We start from the raw sequence: 25,430 nt of genomic DNA on the forward strand, positions 1-25,430 counted from the left end.
ATAATAATAATAATAATAATAATAATAATAATAATAATAATAATAATAATAATAATAATAATAATTTTATATCCACTGCAGGACGCCTCTCCCAGCGATATCAAGTGTTACCCTGATTCTATGGGAAATTACCTTGGTGACTATTTTAAACGAAACTGAAAGCATGCTAATGGGCCTGTAATTCTTCAATTCTTTAACGTCTCCCTTCCTATGGATTAGTATAATGTTGGCATTCTTCCAGCTCTCTGGTACACTTGAAATCGTGAGCAATTGCGTATAAAGGGCTGCAAGCTTTTCAAGCATAATATCTCCTCCATCTTTTATTAAATCGACTGTTATTCCACCTTCTCCTGCCGCTTTTCTCTGGGGCATGTCTTGCAAGGTCTAATTACTTAATTGCTAGTTGTATAAGGAGCCTTTGTATCCTGTTCGTCCCAATAAAGGTAGCGTGGCTACACTGGGTATGCTGTACAGGCCAGTATAGAATTCTTCTGCTGCTTTTACTATATCATCAAAATTGCTGATGACACTACCATACTTATCTTTCACTGCATACATCTTGCCCTGTTCTATGACAAGTTTTCTTCTCCATTTTTATTGCTTCCCAAATCTTTCGGACGTTATATTATCGAACAAAATAACATTTAATTTAGTGTTGTCAATCAGTTTTGACAGCTCCGGCAACATTATCAAACTCTTCAGTTAGACACTTTCATTCTTTTTTTTTCTTCTTTATTAGGTTATTTGTTACTTAGGAGAGCTCACGTAGTTGTTGCCTCGGTACCTTACCTCCCTCTTCAATAGCTGCTTCTGAAATCAGCCTAGTTGCGGTTTCATTCATTACATCTACGTTATCTTAATCTTCCTATCCACGCTCCGTATATGTTATCTTCGCGTACATATAAGGCCAAATAGAGGCAAACGTCGCGATAATAACGGCAAAGAGGTGCTTTCATCTGGCCGAAAGCCACACGTTACCTGCTTTAATCTTTGCTAGAAGAAATGACGCGGATAGAACTAAATAAATAAGTGAAAAGCCCTCATAAGCTTACGCGACATTTAGTAATGAGCGCATTAACATAGACAGCGTTAAGCCGGCGCTCCCTCAATTTGCTCGTATACTTGCCTCTTACCAGCCTCGGAATATTAGCAAAACAAGGCACGTCGAGAGCGCCCCACGTTTCATACCCGAGCACGGCTTCATGCATCACGCCTCTCCTAACGCCAGTCACGTCTTAATTCACGCCGCTACAGAGGCGCCCTCGCAGCGACGTCGCCTCCCCTACTACACGCTTCCTGCCTCCTGGGCGCGATCCTTCACCGCCGCGAGATCCGATTCGCTGTCGTCGGTCTCTTCTTTCCAATGTCTCTCGACAGCCGTGGCGGCCATTCAGAAACCACCTTGAATATTTAGACGTATACTGATCTACAGCCGCGCTTGCTCCCGCCGCTTTCTCGCAGCGATCGCCCACAAATTTTTGGAAGCTCGGCTCTTGGCGATTTCTCAGTTTTAATATAGGATCGCATCTTTAGTATAAATGTCGATCAGGCAGCTTTGTGCGACTCATACCTGCAGCTTTAAAACAGTGTTTCCCCACTGTGCAACGTTTGATGCGCTCTTACGGTACTTTTTTTTTAGTGTTTATTACAGGTTTGTGTGAAGCATGTTCCATCTAAACGCTGTCCGTTGATGCCAAAGAAGGGAGTGGCCGCCTCTGTGAAGCCGCTCAGCGCAGCAGCGTTTACGAGGTTGCTTCCTCCTAGTCATCGAGAGAAATAGACTGCTAATGAAAATAAATTTTAGAAATTCCGCCTCCATTCCACCGTGTGAAAGTGGATGCAAAGCGAAGCTGGTTGCCGATGTTATACGCAAGCGCCACCACCGCAAGGTGCCACACCGTCGAGATAAATGTAACGTCCACGACATCATTCGCGCCCTTTCCGTTGGTGCTTCGTCGTCGCGGTGCACGTTCGCGGCGTCCACGCGCTGGCGCGTAACTTTGACATTTTGGACTTTGACACGGGTAACTTTAATTTTGCGCGCAACTGTATCTGTATAACTGTAATTTTTTTAGCAGTCTTGCCCTGATGTCGATTACGGTCGCAGCACACACTGCGCGACCGATGCGACGGACAGAGCGCCCACTCATCAAGGACAGATGCATCGTGTGCACACGTTCGTCACGCACGCACGCACGCAGGTGTTGCCGGAGTATAGCTAGACCCTCCGCCTGGCGCAAGTGCGTTATTGAACTGATTCAATTTCTCAAAGTAAAGTGCGTCACAAAATTTGTAGTATACGACTTACACACGACCTGCAGACATGATAGCATCGGATTGTAATTTGACCACACGAGAAAACGCAATTCTGTTACGCGGAAACTCAAAATTACAATAGCTCTGGAGACGAAAATTTTTCTTTGTCGACGCGACGGTGTAGTACAGGCACGGATGCGGAAAATGCGCCGGGGTAGCCATATACAGCTTCGCTGTAAGACACCTAAACATCACAGCATTGCGCACGTGCGAAGTATACCCTGAACATTACACAACCCGCTCGACCTTGACCTTGTCAAGCCACGCGTACACCTAAACCGGGACAAAACACCCCCGGCACGAAACCTTAGAAGCTGGCACCGCAAAACAAGAAAAAAAAAAGAAAAAAAGAAAACACGAGTTCGTTCGTCGTACAACGCCGATGCTCGCGCGGGCCTTATCGGTCGCCGGCAGTAGCCGGGGCAGAAAGGGCGTCTGACCCAGGACAGCCTTCAAACGGACGAATCGCGGCCTGTCTCCAGCAATCGCACGCACGAACACGCCGCGGCCCGGCGGCTTGGTGATTAATGGCTCGCGCATCGTGAGAACTTGGTTATAGGTATACCCCTCGCCACCCACCCCCTGCCTCCTTCCTCCCGCGCCAGCCTTCGCTGCTGCCACTTCGTCCCTCAACCAGAGGGACGAGGGACTCTTCGGAGAGGAAGGGGCCACGGCGAGCTACGGCGAGTGAGCACGTATACAAGCATACAACGCGCGGCACAGCTCGTGTGTGCGTGTGCGCGCGCGCAAAGGCGATCGCACCACCTCCTTCACCTTGAAGAATTAGAGTAATCGCTCGCGCGCGGTGTTGCGGGCAGGGCCCCGTCTAAGCACCCTCGCACGGTTCCGGTCTCTCGTCTTCACGGCTTCCTCCTTCGAGCGTCCGCGATGTGCCACGCGTAATCGGCGCCAGGCGCTCACCTTCGGACGCACCCGCACGGGATGCGTTATGTGCATGCATCTGTGCGCGTGTTGGCTATACATGCGTGAACTTACGTGCGCGTGTACGTACGCGTCCGTGTAGTATACGTATGCGCGAAGGCCGCTCCCGGTTTCTGAGGCGCGGGAGACGGACTCGGTTGAGAAGACTTGAGGGCGCGATAGCTATAGGTGCGCTTTTATCTAAACTGCAAACTTCGATATCGGCGTTTCCTCGAACGTTGCCGTCGATCTAGCGCAATCTCAGTTTCGCGCTCGCGTTCTCACGCGTGGCTCGTATCTTCGACTGTACAGAGGCAGAACGAGAAAGAGGTGGGTGTGTGTGTGTGTGTTCCGTAGACCTTTATTTTTTGTTTGTTTCTCTTCGATAACGCTCTGCGCGATGCAGATGCGGCGTACAAACAGAATGAAGAAGACGGTCGAGCTGGCAGTCTATAAAGCGCGATGGTTGCAGAGGGAGCTGTCCTGCTATACACCTGACCCTAAAGCTCATGCAGAGCTTCGAATATACGAGACGCGAGCGCGCTGTTCGATAAGACGTATATGCGGCAGCGGTTCTGGGTTGAGCAGGTGCGTGTCTTGCAAGTCGTCGTATTTCTCGTCGTCCCAAAGGGAAGCGCCAGAAAACAAGCTTATAGAATTGTGGCGGTGCTCGGCTCACTTCCGTTGCTCTTGACAGCGTAATCTGCAGCGCCGCATGACACGGGTGAGAAATAGACATGGCCCGCGTGGATTCAGGTTTTTTGGGCGGAGCGGTCAAGGGTGGGAACAGCTGTGACAACTCCAGAGGAGAGAGGGTGCTGTAGACATATGAAGGAAAAAAAGGAAAGAAAAATAAACAAAAGAGAAGAAAAGAAACACCAACAAAACAAACCTGAAATACTGCCCGCTAACCAAAAGCCGGCTCTTGTCTGCTCGGTCGTCGTCCGTTGTGTCGTCAGAAGGAACAGCTGGATGAAGATTATGTTGTCAACAGGAAAGGACCGCAATGTTACGCAAACTTTTTTTTTCTACCTTTATCTTGCTTCTTTCTCGCTTACAGCTACACGTCTCTCGTCGTCGTCGTGTTGCTGTGCCCTCTGCGGTTCTACGCTACCTTGAACAGGGATAATTCTTAACACGATACAAACAATGCCGAGTAGCCACATCCTAGTTCACGCAGCAACCTTGTATACACCTGTATGTCGTACTCGCGGGCGCGGGGAAGTCACATGTTTTACGTCGCTCGGACAATGCACCCTGTTGAACCACTGCGCATGGCGGCGTCTGCACTCCTTGCGGGGCAGCCTCGACAGATTAGAATGCAAAATATATATATACTCCCGCTTACAGAGAGTTTCGGTGCATGCGACAGAACCCGAAGAGAGCGCTCCTCTAAAAGTCGGAACAAATAGCCTTAATTGGCGTAAGGGGAACACATAGATATCATTGAGTGGTCTGCACCCCGAAGTCAATTCGTTCTATTCGCATTAAAAATAAAAAAAAGAAACAAAAGTGAGCAGGAAACGTCTAACCACTGCCAGTTTGATGCGAGTCTGTTAGCGGCGGAACCGTGATACCGTTTTCGTTTCCACCCCAGCTTGGCTCCCACGCGAGCTGCTTGGCATGCACCGCACCTAACGGGCGCGTGGTTTAGCGGGCACTAATCTGGCAGGAGGACGAGACGGTAACGGTGTATGTCTCTGCTATGCTAAAGCAGCCCATTAGGTCTGCTTATAGGTTGTTGGGATACGCTTTGGTTGAGTACGTTTTGTGGAAGTGGATGCATGTCTAGTGCGACGTGCCAGATCCGGTTGCGCCTTTAGAACGCATTACACCAAGGCCCGCTGCACAGTATGCGCCCGACGTTAGGCCCGCGCTCGTGACAGTGCCGTAAACTGGCCTCGAGCTACACCTGTATAGCTATCAGGCCACAGAGCGGTTCGAACACGAGTTATCCCGGACTATCTAGGATCACTATCTAGCGTCAAGGTTGTTAGCTTGCTTCTAGCAGGCAAGAAGAACGGCAAATAGAGATATAGCGACGGTACCCTGCATACCGCATAAGCAGAACTAATGACTGTTCCCGTACGCAAACGAGACGTTTGTCAGGGTTTCTAATGCTTATGCGTAATAGCGCGGAGCTGTCGGAATCGCGTTGCTTGTCCGTCGGTAACGCGTGGTTGTTCTTAAACCGCAATTAATCGTCTTTATTGCCAGTTTTACATCACCTTCGAAGTTTCACCACCGTCCGTGCTTTCTATAGCTAAAACTGTCGCGATAATTATCTCCGGACAAAGCGGGAGCCCGATCTTAACGGCGGGTATCTATAAACGCACCGGGGCATTAGCGCCGTACAGCCACCGATTAGCGTTCGCATCGGCCCCCGACAAAGACGTCAACGCCGTCATTAGGCGCCCTTCTTCAAAGTTAGTTAATCACGAAGTCTCTTCGGTACGGAACCCTTCTGCGCAATGCACGGCGCACCGGATATTCAGTGGCGCTCGATCTACGCACGTGTTCGTGGAACTCGCAACGATGCACGATAGATAGATAGATACGTTCCTCCTTTATTTCGGGTTCTGAAGACGCGTGCGCTGACGCTCGTGAGAACGAGCGCGCAACCCCAGCGCACACTACGTGCTTAGCGTGTAATAAATTGCTCATCTTCGCCGCTTAATGCAGGCTGCCCATCTTGAGATCAAGTCGAGCGTGTTATCCCTCAAAACTGTACCGCCTCTCGTGCGAGCAGGAGCCCGTCCGTGGCGGGACACGTCAAGAAACACGGCCCATGGTGCTCCATTCTGATCTGTTTTCTTTTTTTTTTCTTGTCTGATACCTTCTTCTTTCATTCGCTGTTGCTCTGTACAATTTATTTCGTTTGGGTTCATACGTATGTGCCAGTATATAGTACAATGTGGTGAAACCAGCGGGTCCTCGTTGAGAAAAAAAAATGCAATTAAACTGAAACAATGTTGCCAGCAGAAGTGGAACGAGTTACATTAACACATGCTTTCAAGTTTCGCCGACGAGCGTAAGTTAGAGTTGAGCATAGTTGAGTTTATTCACAGCATAAATACAGCTTTACGTCAGGGGTTGGGACGGAGGACAAAAAGCTGCTTGCAGCAGCGAGACTGGACGAACATTAAATATGACTATATATCGGCCAGTCGATCATTGCATAACGTTCATCATAACAATCATAACGATCATTGTTCACGGTTGGATAAGCATCGGGGTTCTCATGCCTCCACTTGTGTGCGCGCTGCAGTTTCAAGATGAATAGCTACCAACTCGCCCAACTTTCAGTACTTTTACAATTAATTCCATGCCTTAGTGCATCCTTGTTGAAGAGGTGACGTCGGCACCTTTGCCTTCGCGGCTCTGCAACATGAACTCAACACATCGAGACCGTCACAGTCAGCAACATAAGGCACGAAAAGCGCACGCTCATGCCGGTAGCTTGAAAGCAAGGCAGCTGTAAATAAGATAATTTGGCCACAATAAAGTCAAGCATCATTACTAAGCGCAGGACACCATATCAATGGGCCGCGGTGATGATGGGGATGATGATGATGATGACATGTTTACTATTAAAGAAAGAAAAAGGTTACAATGACTACTCGACCGAAGTCGCAAGCGCTAAAGGGAGACGAGTTGCGTGAGTAGTGGTTCTATGTACTAGTATGCAGGAGGTCTGGAAATATTGTCTGAGAAATGCGCACTTGTGGCATTTATACGCAAGTGCATGGCGAACTACAGGGTATTGATAAATGGCCAAAGAATACCATACATTCTATCTTACAAGTTTCTAGGCGTTATAATTGACAGAGACATGTCATGGGGCACTCATGTATCATACATGAAGAAGCGGATAACAGGCATCTGTCACCTGTTTAAGTTCCTCACTGGAAAGACATGGGGAATGTCCACAAGTGCTGTGTTGCAACTATACAATGTGCTCTTTCTCGGCTTCCTGCGGTACAGCTTGACAGCCTTAACTAACGCAAACAAAACGAGTCTGCGCACAATACAAAGTGTTCAGGCCCAAGCGCTCCGCATTTGTCTAGGCCTGCCTTGGAGTGTATCAACAGTGGCGACTATAGCAATCGCTCGAAACCACCTCGCCAAGATTCACATTGAGGTTGAAGCACTGAGGACACATATACGACATCTTGCCCGGACTCCCCGCCACCACCTGGTATCTCTACCAGCGGACAGACCACGTACCTCTTTCTGCCAAGCAGTAACCGCGCATTGTGAATCATTACCAACTTGCTTCAGTCCTGCCGCAAGACCTTCGATTCCTCCGTGGTGCCTTACTCAGCCAAATACCAACCTGACAATACCTGGCATCCAGAAAAAAGCACAGCTGTCATCACCAGCCCTTAAACAGCTCGCTTTACTTCGGTTGTACGAGAAGTACCAAGACTCTGCCCATATATACACCGACGGATCCGTCCTGCCGAACAGAGTCCGCGCGGCAGTTGTGATATCAACGAAGGTGACAACCATTAAATTCAAGACGTTTCACGTCACAACATCGACGGCAGCAGAGCTCGCAGCGCTTTGTACCACGCTCCAATTCATTAGTGATCAAGTGACACACACATGGACGATTTTCTGCGACTCAAAGGCGGCTCTGCAGTCTCTACTATCACATTTACGCCGCGGTCCGCACGAGCAGCTGGTCTTTGAGTTTGCCGAGGCAATACACAATCTAACTGAGATAGGGCATGGAATAACTTTTCAGTGGCTTCCAAGTCACTGCGGAATTATTGGCAATGATCGGGCCGATCAAGCTGCCCGCAAAACTCATAAAGATCAGCAACGACCCATGCAACTTTCTAGGACTGACGCTACACGGAAGCTCCGCGTGATTGCTCGCCAACGCACAAGGTCACAATGGAATGAATCGCACTTCATGCATTCTCGCTTATACTCTCTGGACCCAACCCTAAGCCTTCGAGTACCGTGAAGGCTTCGCCGAGGAGACGCAACCCTTTTGTGCCGACTATTGCTGGGTGTTGCATTTACCAACGCCTATGCGTTTCGCATAGGAATGGCCGACAGCGCAGCCTGTGACCACTGCGGCAATGAAGAATCGATTGAACATAATTTGTGCGACTGCCCGCAGAACAGTGCGCAGAGACAAACTCTTAACAACGCGTTCAACCAATTGGACAACCGGCCTCTGTCGGAAGAAAGAATTCTCCACCACAGACTAGACTTAACGTCACAGAGGAAGGCCGTGCAGGCGCTCCTGTGCTTCTTGCGAGCCACCGGCCTATCTGAACGACTGTGATTAGAACGCTCTTTCGGCCTGTGCGTTTTTTTTCTCACTCTCTCTCTCTGTCCTTTTTCTAAACCCTATTTTCCTACCCCAGTGCAGAGTAGCAAACCGGATTCTAACATCTCGTTAACCTCCCTGCCTTCCTCACCATCTGTTTCTCTCTCTCTATAGCACGAACAAAGTATGGGAGGCTCTCAAAGAAACCAGTCTCCATGTATGCTGCGTAGAGATTTTAGTCGTGCAGTTGTTCTTTTGTGCATGCCCTGACAGTGTCAAGTGCGAGAAAACAACATGAGACATATTTGGAGCATGGCGCGCGATACCTGCACAGAAATCGTGGCCACGGGCATGGTATGCGGCTCACTGCTCATACAGCCAAGAGGAACGCCTATACAACGAAGTGATCTGAACGCATCTGCGAAGAAATGATCTGTACTCGTATAACGAAGGAATCTTTGTTTTGGCCGAACTCCTATATTTCATATGCGTTGTCAACGTCTCTGCAGTGAAGACCATTATAATAGTTCTGCCTGAATAACGAAAGAAATTAGGCGTTCCCGAAAACCGGGGGAAAAAAAGAAACAAAAAAGAAAAAGAGCGCCCAGAGTCATCGTTTGACACTAAAAACTACAGAAGGCTGAGCAAGTTGATAGGGACTCATGGTATGAGAAAGCAGGCGTGAAAAAACACGGACACAAGAGCAATGAAAAGCACAACACAAACGCCAAACACTTTGAAGAACGGCAAATAATACGCCAAACTAGACACAACCTGGGCGTAGCCAGGGAAAGGGGCAAGTGTCCAGGTAATTGTGTGCCAGGTTGACACAAGAAAAAGCAAAGTGTCACCGGGTATGCTGCGCCGAACTGTTTCGTACGGATCACCCGCTTCCCACTTTGTACTATGCCGAATGTGGCGCCACAACCCTTGGAATATTTGGGTATAAAATGCACCAACCGCAGTCGCACCTCCATAGAACTCCGGATAAAGCAATATTTTGAATAAAACTATTTCGTTATAACGATGACTTAGTGGTCGTGGGAGGCCTTACTGTATACAACTACAACTCTACAGCTGTCTTGTGCAGCGGAAACTGACTACATCAAGGTGACGCGAGTGAGGACGCACTCTAGCAAATCTGTCGCGCGCATTCTCCAAACTAGGTCGCGTTGATTGTGTACCCGCTCCTGCCCTCTAGCGTCTGCGTAACAGCCGGGTATGACTTGCACGTTTTGAAAGCTGTCCATTTCTGAAATGATCGAGGCTTTCGTACACGTGTCGAAAGCTCGTTCAATCTTTCACGAGGCAAACATGGCTTCGATGGAAGTCTTTGCCACCCTCCGTCTGGCGGTCCCAACAACGCGACTCGGTCGTGCATGACGACAGACTCCTTGAACCTGAGTGTCACGGGGTCGTGGGAGGTGGAGGCACTAGCGGAAACTTTAATTAAAAAAAAAGCCAGATCCACACGGCTAAGCGAACCAACGGGAACGCGGGCCTAATTCTTACGCCGTCTCCTCGAACCACCCGGAGCTGGAATTTTTTTGTGCCAAGCTATTTCCCACCACACTGTCTTCTCTCCGCATAATTAGCGTTCTTGCATATATATTAACTTCCTTTTTGTCCGTGCGTATGTGCTTGCGTGTGCATCTGCATGCGTGCGTGTTTGTGTGCGCGTGCATGTATGTGCCAGTGCATGTGTGTGTTCGTGTGCGTGTGCAAGTGTATTGGAAACGCCGGTGTGGTTCGTCTGTTCGGTTCGTGTACGATTTGCGAGCCCACCTCTATCGTGCGCGGCGCCGTGTTTGGCAATCGCAGCAAGCTGTGCATTCTTCACAGGCGGAGCTTGCAGGGGCCGTGGCAACCCTGCGGGGAAGGGCATTAACGAAGAAGCAGCAGCAAATGAATGAGGAGCCACGAATAACGGGCGCAAATGCCACGGCGTGAATTGGCTTTTCGTGTACCGTGTCCTGCTTTTATTATACGGAAACCTGTTTCGGTTAGGGTAACAGCATCAAGGCTCCATACGCGGCCGTTGTTGAAGTGTCTTTTATTTTTCTCGGCCTTCCACGCAGTGAAAATAATTGTTTGCAGTTTGAATCTTTCGAACGAGCCGTGCGGGGAAGTCACAGTGCGAGAAGGTTGTTATAACCGTAGCTTAAAAAATACCTTCGGTGACTCAAAAAAGAAAAAAAGAAAAAAAAGTAAGCAAAGAACATTATTTTAAAAACTGTTAACACGCCATGTGCGTTCGTAGATTGAAGTGTCATTTTCCCTGCAGTACAGACAGACAGAGAGACAAAGAACTTTAATGAAGGTCCTGAGAAGCTTTTTTCCTGCAGTAAAAAAAAAAAATCGATTTAAAGCACCTGGCTGTACAGCCTACGAATTCCGAATCAAAATTATGAATATTGACAGCTGCGCCGAAATACGGATGAATTGCAATTGAAACCGCTTTTCTGTTCGGTTTCATTTAAACGCGTCAGGCAAAAAAAAAAAAAGAAAAAGAAAAAAGAAAAAAAAAAAAAGGAAAATAAAACATGCTGGAAAATGAACAAGTAGTTTTTGGGAAGTAACTCATAGGGTTCGAGAACAGCCAAGCGTGGAAGCATTGGCGACAATTAAAATTTAGGACACGGCAGCGTGACTGTACAGCGTGATTGTGAACGCGCTCAATTGGAAACAACCGGCTGAGTGAACCAGAAATAACTTTGCGAGCACATCCCACGAAGCAGGACTGCGTGAGGATCCTTTCAAACAGCTTCATTCTGGGAACGAAGAAGAGGCTTTAGCATCTCTCTCGAGTTTTCGATGAGCGCCCCTGTGAATAACTACAAATACGTTTACTATATAATAATTTCTTGAAAGCGGCAGCTACTATACGATTGATAGCAGAAGCCGCGCGCCTTGCGAGTGAACGTCTGAATGAAAGTAAATTTACGTTTCCCCCAACAACGAGCCATTTGTGCCAGCCAATTACGACAGCGCGCTTGTAGCAAGTAAATGCGTTCGATTGCTTTTCTATGACCAAAATTTGGACCACTTGAAATAGAGGAAAGGAACTGAAAATCTGAAGTAAACCTAGCAACAACAATGTGACATTGTCGAAGCATACTATGAATAAATATAGTAGAAGTAGTAGTCGTAGTAGTGCATGAGAAGAAAAATAAACAGTAGTGCAAGCGATAAATGTCCCTATAAATGACCATCGTCAGTTGCACCTCGCTCTTTGAAGAGGCAAGGGCGTGTGTCGAGTGAGCTCCTGAACAACACTTTATCCAATGTGGTGAACGCGGTTAAAATCGTGGATCCGGGACCTCAAAGAGGGGTGACGTAATGCTAACGCATTTCTCTCGCATTTACCGCTAAAGCGCCACTGAATTTTTATTTACAGTTTTACTTTTTCAATTTAATTTTCAAGAAGGCGTATAAGCACCCGAATCATGCTCCATCTACCATTGTGGGCCCGTGTTTGAATCACGATGATGACGATGATCATAATCATCATCATCTTCAGAAAAGGAAAGAACACAGAAGCGGAAGCAGTAGAAGCGGAAGCGGTTGAAGATGGAAGTTGGAGATTAGGAGCAGTAGATGTAGACAAAAATCGTTAGTGCCAAAACAAGGAGGAGGTGGATGACAATGTCGATAGTGCGATAGTTTTTTCAATGCTAGTACAGCTGTTAGCACTTTTTTTTTTTTTAGTTCGACGTCCATCTGACGTCAGCTGTCAGTGTCATATGTTTTGTCTGGCATGTCCTTCGACAAATGTGGACCATGGATTTCTCGCCGATACCACAGAGCCTTGGCGCTTTTATTCTTTTTCCTTACGAAGGGAAACACATTGTGACAAAGCCTGGATCAGCACGCTTACCAAAAGCGTAGATCCTTCCCTCTAGTCGGATACTTTTTACGGTGGTGCTTTGCCATTTCGCCTACGTTCGTGGAAAAGAAATAATAATGAAAACAGAAGAAACTGCTGCGCTTCCACTGCAAAGGCGGCGAATCGGCGGCTATGTAGTGGTGTGAGAAGGCGAGCAGCTCGTTGTTTCTTTCCTTTCCTCGCTCCTTTCTTTCTATCTCTCTATCATTCCTTCTCTCTTTCTTCCACTGCATCCTTCTTTCTTTCTGTTATAAAGGGCGACCTCGCTGAGCGTACAGAGCTCGAATCCCCTCCCCCACATAAATCAAAGTAGAGACCGGCTCCCTTTCAAGAAGAGGAGGCCATGTATAGCCCTCCTTTTTGGCGGCGCTCCTCCATCGCGATGCCATTACATCGACGTACAAGATCTGTTGGAGTGATGTTTTTTCCCGTTGGTGGTGGTTGTTCCACCGGGCTATTTACAAACACACACAAAACGCCCGAAAGAAACGCATTTACGCACCCGGTGTCTAGGCCGATGTCTTCCGCTTTCCGTGCTTAATGCCCTTCAGCCTGTTTCTCTCTCCATTATACAGCAAAATTAGAGACGCTCGTTTTGAATGTGTGTGTGCACGCGCGCGTTCGTGTGTTCGCGCCTGAGTGAGGGGGCCCTGAATTTAATAGCGTGGTTTTCGCCTCTGCTGTGTACATGCAATCCGCAGAATTGCGTCTGTAATTAACTGTCACGGATGCACTTCCTCGCGCGAGAGTCACGTATATAAACAGGCACAAAAAAAAAAAGAGAGAGAGAAAGAAAATACCGACCCGGAGGCCAGTTGTTCTTACGGTAGCGAAGTTTGAAATGGCGGAACGATAGGCAGTAGTCCGGGATAAGAAGAATCAGCAGGCTTCACCGATTCCTCCGGCACTCCACTCATTTACCGCGACAGCGGCGGGATACCACGTTGGACACCGTTACCTTGTTGATGTTCTCTAGAAAATACTCGGTGTTGATGTCGAGTCCTTTGCTTCGCGGTGATCATGACGTCGTCATCGTCCGCAACCGCATAGCCCGATGTGGCCTCAGAAACACACGCGCAGACGTCACACCCGCTCTCGTAGAACTCGCGTTGCGCGCAAAAGCTCGCGCAAATTACCGAGCGCCGAAGTTGCGCAATAGCGTTGATAGCGCTTCGCGCTCCCAATTACACATTGCAGAAGGGGCAGCAGTTCCATTCCCAGTAGGCGGAGTAGTTTTATCTTTAATTTTGCCCTACGAGGAAGGAAGGGGCTCAGGACGAGGAAGTGTCCCGGACGACGACTCGACGCCGATGAAGACGGCATGACGACGGCGACACGAGTACGACGGCCGTCGGCGTAAATGAAAGGACAGACGGACATCTTCGAGCTCTTAACAGCCGCCGCAGTAGAAAGAGAGAGAGAGAGATGATAACTTTGGATGCGGTAATTTGAACACAATGTTGAGTGCAAATCAAAGGAAAAGCGGTTTCCGCAACCAGTAGTTCCGTTTGAGCTGCTTGGTCGTTTAGATCGAATGACGTGCACGGTCGCGTTCAATAAGCCGCAACAAGATGCCCCTTGTCGAAGGTGCTCCAAGACTGCACGGCTGCGCCGACACAAAAGAAAGTTGCTTTAATAAATATCCGTAAATGTAATACTGTGTAATTCTGCAATTTTTTGTATGTATTAGGCGCCGCCGTGCAATCTTGGAGCCCTTTCGACCACGGGCACCGTGTTGCAGCTCATATTGAACGTGTCTGCACCTCCTTGTGCGTACGATTTGTTTGACGTACATTCTTTCTTTTTTTTTTTGGCACTTGTTGTTTTGCGAAGCTTTTTACCATTCAGGTTTCAGACGCTCATTTGAGAATCCGATGCAGTATAGCTTATGGGCATAAATCTCTTGCACTTTCTTAGTTGTTTCCTTGTTTTCTTTCTTTCTTTTTTTTTCTTTTTTGCTAAATGCTCGAAATACTTAGGTGCGAGTCATCACAACCCTGTTGCTGCAAATAAGTGCGCTATCTCGCAGGAAACCAGTGCCGAGTCGACGCTGTTCGCACGGTATAACACTGTAGTACTGTCTGCCACTGGCCGGCCACCTTCGCTAACAATCTGTCCAACAACATGATTTACTGGCGTCTATGGAGGAGCCATCCTAGCATAACATTTTTTTGTTTTTTACACGACCCAAGATGTCTGAAAGAGAATACACGTATGGCACGGTGAGTGAGAGAAACGCTAGCGCACGTGGGATAGCTGATGCTCCTCGGAAAGAAAAAAAAAGAGAGATGAGAATATGCGTTTTAAATATAATGCTGACAAATAAAAATATAACACAGTGACAAAAACTAATATAATATAATAAGAAATACAAATATAATGCTGAGAAGACAGGGGGATGGAAGCTTGAGGTAATGAACAGCGGTTCCTTGTTCCACCACTGTTCATCAAATGTACTTATAATGCTGGTACTCCTGAAAACGAGAGACGCCGTCATTTATTATGGACCGCGCAGTGTTAGAAACTAACAAGCAAACACGAGTGACACGTATAGCTTGCTGACAGGACGTTTTGCGCATGACCACACGAAAAATAAAAAAATAAAGAAACAAAAAAAGAAACTTCACCCATTTATAGCAGCACCACGAAACAATGCGTGGTGAAGAAAGTAATTAAAAACTGTCGTCCGTAATTGCTCTTATTCTGGGGCAGGGCCACCTCGAGCCCGCTTCTAATTAGCTCAACCGTCGAGACAGAAGGAGCGCGCCACTCTATTACGCTGCGTTCCCGGTGTATATGCGGGTGCCCGAACTGCCAAGCACGGTTCTGTCGGATTGGTTCTTCCGCTATACTCGGGGAGCTGCCGTTTTTCCACGACGCTCGGCTAATACAGCCGCAGCGCGATATATCTTTCGCGTCCTGGCATTTCGCAATGCTCTCGGCCAAGCGAGAGGTTACGCAAGGCCATGACTTATATTCGACGGAAATCCGCGGTGCGCCCCGGTTCACCGCTAATGTTTGTTCCTGCGTGGAAGGGGGGATGGACACGTTCGTACACCCCGGAGCGGTTCCATCTCGGAACGTCTTCATCTCGCGGGGTCCGCGGGATGTCATCTTCTGCCGCCAGCCAGTTTCTCGTTTGCTCCTTTTGTCGTACGTAACTCCCCCCTCTTTCTTTCTTTCTTTCTTTCTTTCTTTCTTTCTTTCTTTCTTTCTTTCTTTCTTTCTTTCTTTCTTTCTTTCTTTGTTTCTTTGTCTTTCTTTATCTCTTGCGGCTATACGAGGCACTTCCTTCTTTCTGTGGCCGCTTCCATTATACCTTTCCTGCTTGATCTGTTCGTTTCTCGTCTGCCATTTGCTCGTGACCAGATACAGACAGCCACTTCCTCCGAAGTTCGTCTCTTTCGTCACGGTTACTTGAAATTGGACTGTCCATCGACACTGCTCGAATATGTGTTGTTCAAACGTGTTTATTAAAGCGCATTCTCCTCCCCTCTTGACTATCGGCATCATGGCTTGCACGAGGCTGGAGTAGTCCTGGCACTTGAAAAGTTGGTCCACGAGGCCCTTCTCACCCGAGGTAAGCAAGAAGTGCATCCAATATCAGCTTGCACTGATTGCGGTCTCCAATTTGTCGCGCATACGCTGTTGGAATGTGGATGGTCTGGAGGTGAGCGACAGGCTTTCGTATCTGCGTGCATCGCTCAGTTGAGAGAGCCAGACAGGGCTGCGGCCTCTTGCGCATTGCCCCTGCGCCAGTATGTGTGAGTGCTTCTTCCACTTTGTTCATTCGTGAGCGAGTGTTAATCTTGGTTCACACTATGTACACCTCGCACAAACTGCTAGCGGTCGCTCAAGCGAAGCTCTGAGGGTTTTCGGTTTGCTTTTCAGCGTGGTTATATTGCCTTATATACGCGTTCCGTGGTTTTCGCTCTTGCGAGCTTTTTCTTTTTTTTTCTTTGTAAATTAAGTTACGGGTGTTTCTGTGTTAGGTCATCCGTGCGCGGCTTGATGTAGCAGCACAACAGACATCGAGAGCGAGCCGGTGCGAGCGCCCCAAAACGTCGTGATGTTCTGCTCTCACGTGACCGCGCCTTCTGTTCCATGACGTCACGATCACATACGCCTACTGGGATACGAAACCAAAACTTATTCGTAGAAAAGCTATCGTAGTGAATTATCTAGGGTGGTCTGATACTTGCAAGCATGATTTTTTTTTTTTTTGGGGGGGGGGGGAGGTTTTCGGGGTGCAGAACCTTCATTTAACGCAAAAAAAAAAAGAGAACATTAACCGGTCGAACGTGTCCTGTCAGTATTATACTTTAATATGGTGGAGCAGACGAGTTCGGCATTTCAGGAGTGCTTTGGAACTTACTTCAGTGAGCAAAAGAGCGAGAAAATGTTCCTATCACTGCCCAAGATGTCGGCGTCCCCGAGCCATAACTGAAGTGGTCTTGAAACTCATAACTTGCAACGCTGCGTGCATCGGTGGAGCGAGGGCCGAAAGCGCAGCAGGCAAACTTTAACTGCACAACTCTCGCCATTTTAACAGGGAGCCCCATGGTGATTATCTTGCACACTGGGCTCAACGTAAACTATCGACTGGACAATCTGTTTTCTCATTGGTGCACCGTCGCGTGAACTCTCACAAGGATGCGGATGAACGTGGAATAAGCTTCTATTTATGTGTGCCTATCTTTCCTTCGCGTAGCAGAGGAGGTCATCGCTTAATGGTAGAAGAAGCATCGTCGACACACCTACCCCGCTTCTACAGGTGTATCCATAGATCCTGAAAGCGCACATGAGGAAGGAGGGGGGGGGGGGTGCGTCGTAAGAAATTCCTCACCTAAATAAACGGCCCTGACACGCGAAAGTTAGCGCGTCCCTCACTGACCTATACCGACTATCAGAAACACAGCTGTTGATTTTCCTCTCTCCTCCATACGAGCGAAATATTTAGGAAGACCGCAGCGAACGAACCGACCTGAAGCGGCATTACACAGATCGAAGCGTCGCCGCTCATTTCGAGGCTGGGAGTGAGTGCCGCCAGCCGCGCCTGGTGACCTCCTCTTCGCTCATGACCTCGCCTCCTTATCGGCATTAATACTTTTTTCGTTTTTTTTCAGCTTTACTTGCAGTAGTTCGTGCGACGGCGGAGAAGCGCTATATGAATCCCCCACTCTCCGGGGGCCGTAATGTAGGCCGAATTCTTGCAAGCTATCAGCGACCCAAGCTATGGGACGCACATCCGCTACTGGAAGGTGTACTGGCAATAAAACGAAGGAAACGAAGGTGAAGTATTCATTTTTGTTTGTGCTTTTACGACAGTCGTTTATCTGTCTGAGGCGCTAGATCTGATGGTTCGAAATGGAAATTCGGTGTTGAGGTTTCCACAGGTCACGCCGAAAGGCCTGCTGCGTTCGTGGCCTGCTGCGTTTACAATGCGCACCTGTAAAACGTCTACGCTCGGTGACAACCTTAGAACGCAGGGCGATCTTGGCCCACAGAACAGCCCTGCACCTGCCATCTGTGCTTCTGCGCACTCCATAAAGCAGTGTATGAGAAACGCCGATCTTAAAGGAAGGTCGCCTCCGCTGTGACGTCACTGAAACGAGGGCTGGCGTATCTATACAAGTTCTCTTTGAGTTGGTGGTAAATATTACGCTGCCTTCCACAGGTGGGCGCCGGCTGTAGGGCTGTCTAATACAGATGACAAAGCACGAAAGTCCTCGCTTTCCTGAGGCAAAGTTTGCTAGTGTCGAGAATGAACTATTGCTAATCCCAACTTCACCGTCTCTCTGCTGCCGCCCATGCGTCGCCTATTTACCGTCCTTTAATGAGCGAAGTGATTCACATATTAAAATCGTTCTGTCGATATCGCTTGGGAACTGGAACTGCGAACAGGGCGCATGGTTACTCTTACGGAGAACAGGCGCAAGGATAAGCGTAAGCTCTGCCAGCAAGAAGGCACGAAGTGCACATATCATTCTGGCTATCGTTCGCTGAAGGAACGTGGCGAATGCTTGGTCTCTGCTTGCATAGAAAACTTGTTTCTGACCGTTTGGCTTGACGTCTACATGATGGAGACGTCAAGCCAATGGAGAAGTCAATGGAGACGGTTAATGCCTGTGAGTGTGAGTATACTGTGCACTCGTTGGGATAATTCTGACCTTCCTTTTTTTTTCGTAAAAATAATTATTTGACAGAAGCCGATAAACCAATATAGCTGAATCTCATTGCTTTCTGATTATTGATAAACAAATGCTGGCTTTGCCCGTTGAACTGTCGCACCTGTCGTTAGGGCGAGCACTTCGCCGGCTCAAACGCAGCTCCTCTATGTTCTGTCATAAAAATTCCAGCGCACTGTTCAAATGTCTCGTAGAATGAAAGATCCGCCTAGCTATACGATAGAAGTCAACTAGTACTCAACCGACGACTTTCCAAAAAGTGCGGCCAATCAGCGTCCCAACACTACGGCCATTTACTGGCGGCCCACCACACCGCTTTCCCGCCTCCTCCCGCTACTCCCTACCACTGCAATTTTTTTTTCGTAGTCAAACGGCGTTGCCCGAGTGGTACAAAATATATTGCGGAGCAACGGGGACGCCTGCCGCTTGTCGTGCCAAGAATCAGAAGCATATATTCGAGCACCCCGCCTCCACCGCATACTTTCAGTGCGCAGTGCACTCTGGGCGTGCCCCCGTGTACTTACATAATAACACACCACTCAGTGAGGGGGGGGGGGGGGGGGGGGTCAACGAGACGGCGTCTTCCGTGAAGCAGCCTCGTCGCCGTTCGCGCCTCGATCATCTGGCGCTGTGTGTTTCATTCCAGAGAGATGCGCGTCGCATGCAGGTCCTCAGCTGAGCATCGCTCGTTGCCGGTCACGAGCGGCGTCACTGCGGTAACGGTGAGGGGGGTACTGAGGGCGAGGAGGAGGAGGAGGAGAGAGAGATATGAGGAGGGGAGGAGGGTGCGCGGACTTATCCACCTTGAGAGAGCAAGAGAGTTGAGTGAGAGGAGAGAGGTGCTCGAACCTGGCTACCCCGAGGGTCAGGTGAACGACACCACCGTTAGTGCCAGCTCCGCTCCGAGAGCGCCGCAGGCAAGTAGGCAGAAGGGAAAGGGAGCGGAGGCCCTCCTCCTCCTCGACTCGTTTCATACCTGCCGCTTGTTTGCCGGTCGGTGGTTGCAGCTCGTCGTCGTCTTGTGTACCGCCGTTGTAGTGCCTGCGCGGTGGCTTCCACGCCCGACTCGACGAGTCTTCTAGTTCCTCTCCGGCGAACCTGCCCGGGGGCCATCGGCTGGCGTGCGGGACCCGCATACCGCGGCTGGCGTCCGTCTGCCGGGGGTGCGTGGATTCCCCGCTACATGGGAGCGAAGGTCACGTAACTGCGTACGCGATTTCTTTCGCGACATTTGTTGTTTTTTGTTTCGCTCGAATTTTCATTACCTTCTCTCTTTTTTTTTTGGTATATGGGAACCCGGAATGTGGGCAGGAATGACTGCTGTTGCGAGGAAGCGAGAAGTACTCCGAAGGAACGCGTAGGATAATCCGTGGCTCTGCTCCCGGTGAAGGTCGCACGGTTTCTTTCCCGCCAGCGGCAAACATTAACTTCGTTTATTTCTTCTACTTTTTTTCCCCCAACTCGGTCGTCATGTTTCACAGGCCTGCGACTTCTTTTTTTTTTTTTTTCGCTTTTTCTGCCCGCACTGGCATCTTTCAACAACCGTGGCTGTTTTTGTGAGGGCGTGACTGAGTTTAAAAGGAAGGGCGACGTTTAATTACGTTCCTTTTTTTTTTCTTCGCCCCAGTTGGAATTCCAAGGGTCCTTCGTTATAGCTGTTTGCAAGGAAGGTCAGTTTGGCTACGGCATCGTCAATACAGATCGGCATCTCCACTTACGCACCCATTTCAGCAAAGCAGTGCACTCAGCGAATGCTGCGCTTCGTGTATCAAGAGAGATGGACCGGCTGCATGCCTCTGTTTATTCTCAGCCGCTTTAATGTCCCCGCGTGCGACATCTCTTGAACTGCAACCGTCGTCGGCGTGTGTCCTACATCGCTGACAGACGCGGCTCGAATTCACAAGACATTCCTGCTCCTACTGTTTGCACAATCACCACCAGTCAGTGTTGGAAGGCGCAAATTATCTTTTGGCCATGGTTATGTCACAATGAAAAGTGAAACAGAAATAAAGGAAATATGCCTCTTTATCCTTACAATCGGTGGAAACGTTTGGAACCCCCCCCCCCCCCCCCCCTTCTTTTTTTCGCTTATATAATAATGCGTCTGAGGAAACGGCTTTCTCTCTCTTCATGACTGGCTACTCACTCCGCAGAGGGGATCGGTCCATTCATATATTTCAATCAGCACGTGGAGTGGACTACATGTGCGCGTTACAAGTCGAGCGTCAACGTCGCGCAAGGTAAACAGAAGAACGGACAACCACAGCAGTCCCACATCAAACCGAGAATCGTAGCAAAAAAGAAGAAGAGGAAAGCATTATTTTATATTTTGATTTCTTCCAGAAAACATTCTACTGTTTTCTAGTGAGAACTACATTTCCTTAATGCCATCCGATTTATTTAACAATCGCTCACAGTGGGTATACATGTTGTCACCAGTAGAGAAAAACCACACCAAACCACAGAAACTGCCTCATAAAATAGCGAGAGCCTCAACAGCGGTGTCGGAGGAAGGGTAGCGATAACTGTCTCTCATACATTTCGCCGCGCCCGATCGCCCCACCTCCCCTCTCACACGCGCGCGCACACAACGCACACACACGCACACACCTTTTCGCTGCCAGAACACTTATATGATTCGAACAAACATTCTCTACAAAACCCAACATGCCTCACATTACGTAGATGTCAACTAGTCCACTAGAGTTGAGATCTGCTTCAACATTTTGTGTAGCGTGAGTGATCTCTCCGTGGTATATAACCCGCTATTCCACAAATGGTAATGCGTTTTCTTTCTCTTTTTTTTCGTTTGCTGAGGTTGCCACGCGGCATAAATTCAGAATGAAATGAAATATGCGCATGTAGGCCCGTTTCATGCAGATACCGCAAAATTTGCTTACGGGACGAACTTAATCGCAGGGTGGTCTTCCCTGCGAGTCTTGCGGCTTCCTTCCGACGCGTAGTCGACGCAAAACAATGTACCTCAAGTGAGCTCAGCTTTGGAGCCTGTCCCCCCCCCTCTCTTTTTTTTTATTTATTGGTATGAGGGTGGAGGGTGTGAGGGCGGGGCCACTTTTATAGTGTATTTGTCTCTATATCTCTCGCTCCTTGTTTATCGCTTTAAATAAATTAGTTCCTGCACGAGAATATTATACGAGAACGATGGGCAGAAAGAAAAGAAAGAAAAAATAAATGTTAAAAGTAATCGTCGAATGCTTGCGTTCAGCCGTTCAACCAGGCTCATCCAGGAGTTTCTAACTTTAGGTTCCATCTGCTCAGGGCGGAAATGCGCGTTGTATGCGGTATGAGCTTTGTCACGGACGGCTGACCCTTTTGCACAAGCGTCGACATTCCGCGCAACCCGTTATCAAGCAGCACGATCACTGGCATTCACTGAAGCAACATCGCAGTGGTATACTGTACATATTCTCGGCAGAAAAAGAAGGGGGGGGGGGGGGGGGGAGCTTGGAAATAATGAGGAAAGCGGCATCATGATATAGCTGCAAATCCGCCCCTACCCAAACGGCCTCGTGTTAAAGGAAAAGCGCGTGCCTGATACGATAGTAAACACAGAGCGGATATACAGTCGTTCTTCCTTTCTCACCGGAGGGCACAGTATTGATCCGCCATCGCTACTCGAAAAAAAAAAAGCAGAAAAGAAAGAAAGAAAAATATATATTGAGACAGCGTTTTTCAAGATATTTCTTGAAGCCACTAACCACTCTTGTATAGTTATTATTACAAGCCCCAGTATCGGTAGCCTCACGTACGTAAGTATATGAGTCGTTGTAGCCGGACAGTATTGTTGTATGTGACCTGACTTCAGGTGTATTTCTACATCGTGCGTGTATATAGCCTAGCTATTTTCCTTCTTTCTTTGGTCATTTTTCTGGTGTTTATTTTGTTGTGTCCCACTTATCTTGCCCTATGCACTTCTATTAACTTTGTTGAATAAAGGTGCGATTATGGCGAATAAAGAAAACAATTATTACGCGCTCGCGCGCGCTCGCGCGCGCGCGCGCGCGCGCGTGTGTGTGTGTGTGTGTGTGTGTGTGTGCGTGTGTTTGTGTGTGCGTGCGTGTGTGCGTGTGTGTGTGTGCGTGTGCGTGCGTGCGTGCGTGCGTGTGTTGTTCGTGTTCTCGTCTTCTCGCACTGCCATCGACACGTAAAACAGCCATCAGCATATCGTGAAGTCTTGCTTCTACTGGTTAAAAAAATTATGGGGCTTTACGTGCCAAAACCACGATCTGATTATGAGGCACGCCGTAGTGTGGGACTCCGGAAATTTGGACCACCTGGGGTTCCTTAACGTGCACCTAAATATAAGTACACGGGTGTTTTCGCATTTCGCCCCCATCGAAGTGCGGCCGCCGTGGCCGGGATTCGATCCCGTGACTGGTTCAGCGGCATAGCAACTCTTGTCGCGGAGGCAAGGAAAAATGCTGGTTCTCCCATAATAGAGAGTTGATGTAAGCGTGAACTGGCTATCATATGGCGTTTGTTGCTGCCTGCGGTGCCGTCGCCTTCAACCGCTTTTCTTCTTCCAATAGTGCAGCGCGCTCAGCGTCTGTCGCTACTTTTTCTTCTTGTCGCGTCGAAGTGGTCGACTGCAGATGTGCGGCCAATACTCACGGACCGCTGTCGTTGAAAAGAGCACAGGCAACCCTGTCTCAGCGTCCAAAGATGAAAGTCAAGTGTATGGTGCCCTCTATCTGCCTTTCGAACGTCGCTATTTGAAATGACAAATAAAACTTCAGCGTACTAGAAGTTACAGCTTGAGTAATATTGTTCATTAGGAAGAACTCGGAAGCACAATTTTTTAAAAACTTGTTTTGGCAGTAACTAGCGTATGTCGTAATGCGGTCCTGTACAAAGGGTTGGGGACCAGAGACCACATTTTCTTAACTTTTGACTGGCTGCCCGGATGATCTTGTATCGTTCTCGCAACTTGCCGGCATGTTCTCATTTTGAGTGCCCGGATAACGGTTCTGGCTTTTGACTCAAGGCCACTTGGATTCAGGTCGTCGACAACGGTAGTTAAAAAGCATTTCATGCTTAAACAAGATGTTACAGTGACGTTTAACTTCGTGAATGCGGGCTACACGCCATCCTGTGGACGCCGCGAACATGCACAACGAACAACGCGGCGTCGACGCACAAACGGAAAGGGCGCGAACGCGGCGATTCTCTTCGCCACCTCCATGGCGTCTTTCTCCTCAGGCACTCGCTTCACTCGCGGCGACACACATTATCTCGCCGATTTTACAGACGCCCTATCTATTACGCTCGCGCGTAAAATCGTTCACACATGTCTGATAAATTGAGCAACTGATGCATCACAGACAGGGATACTGTAGAAGCGAGTTCTCGCAATATTCCTCGGAAGCACTAGCTTCGCCACTAGAACGCAGCATGCAATTGCATCTGCGCTCAAGCGTATGTCGTGGCTGCCTGATTTTAGTGACGGATTCCACGCAGGCTGCACAGCAGCACCCACGGCGTTAGCTAACGCAACAGCAACTTCCGCTTCGTTTACACGCAGAATACGCAGGCTGCCTTGCAGCACAAGGGTGAGAGCTTTCACCGCCGCCGCCGCCGCCGCCAAACAAACTACTAGCTGACCTCAAACGTCGAGTCGGTGTAACGCGACGTGAGAAACAGCCCTTGCAAAATGCAGGCTAAAATAACTGCGCACTTAAGTTGTTGTTTATTCCAATGAGATATACCTAAGATAACGTTTATTTTATAATAATTTATAACTATGTTTCAAAGCAAATTCGAGTCTCTGACAAACCTTTCGTTGCATTTACATTTCATATAGACCACATATGGATGAGTGTGCGTCTGATCTGCTCCCTGTTTCTTCTGGTGTGCCCCAGGGCAGTGTACTCGGACCCTTGCTTTTCTTAGTTTATGTGAATGATCTAATTGAAATTTTGTCTGATACAGTGTGTATAAAACTTTTTGCTGATGACTGTACCATATACAAGGAGATATTGTGTGAGAGTGATCATGTTGTATTGCAGGAACAATTGTTCCAGATTGAACAGTGGTGTCGAACTTGGGATATGGAAATTAACGTGCAAAAAACAGTCTTATTAACAGTTACATGTAAATTACAGCCTAGTTATTATTCCTATACTCTTTGTAACCAAGCTATAGCAAAGGTTACAAGCTATAAGTATTTAGGCGTTACAATTACTTCTAAATTATCCTGGTCAGGTCACGTTTCAGATATTTGTGCATCAGCATTTAAGAAGTTGTGTTTCCTAAGAAGAAAACTAAACAAAGCTCCAGCAAAGGTAAAGTTATTAGCGTACAATACTTACATAAGGTCGAAATTAGAATATGCTTCCGTAATTTGGGATCCCGAAACTAAGCAGGATATATATAAACTTGAGATGTTGCAAAGAAAGGCAATCAGATTTATCTTTGGTAAATACAAAAGGTGTGACTCCCCTACTAAGCTTATGCAAGAACACGGGATTACAACATTACAGGTGCGTCGAAAATATGCTCGGATAGTGTTCTTGCATAACATGTTGAAAGGTAAATTTGACATGTCCATACCTTCATATGTAAAACCCTTAGAGACCAGAAAGACTCGACACAATCATGACCACGCACTGAAACCAGTATTTGCTAAAACCAATGCATTTAAACACAGTTTCTTTCCCCAGACAATTTCTGACTGGAATGCTATGCCTAAAACCATTTTTGAGGAGCCTGATTTTCAAACGGCACTGGAAAAATTGTTGTTTTAGCATTTTTTCTTTTTTTTGCTGGTTACTAAGCACGTATTATATGTGTAGCAATGTAACCCTTTGATTGT

The 25,430-nt window shown here is 48.1% G+C and overlaps 1 protein-coding gene across 1 annotated transcript in view; it reads right to left on the reverse strand.

The window, feature by feature from the left end:
* The window catches only part of LOC119440347 (uncharacterized), a 73,688-nt gene extending 53,954 nt beyond the window's left edge, over positions 1-19,734 (reverse strand). Inside the window, exon 1 of the mRNA XM_049662878.1 lies at positions 19,456-19,734. Coding sequence (XP_049518835.1) covers positions 19,456-19,734 — 279 coding nt within the window. The remainder of the gene's footprint in view (positions 1-19,455) is intronic.
* Between the last annotated feature and the right edge of the window lie 5,696 nt (positions 19,735-25,430).

This window comes from Dermacentor silvarum, chromosome 2, assembly GCF_013339745.2.
Source record: "Dermacentor silvarum isolate Dsil-2018 chromosome 2, BIME_Dsil_1.4, whole genome shotgun sequence".
Lineage (NCBI taxonomy): Eukaryota > Metazoa > Arthropoda > Arachnida > Ixodida > Ixodidae > Dermacentor > Dermacentor silvarum.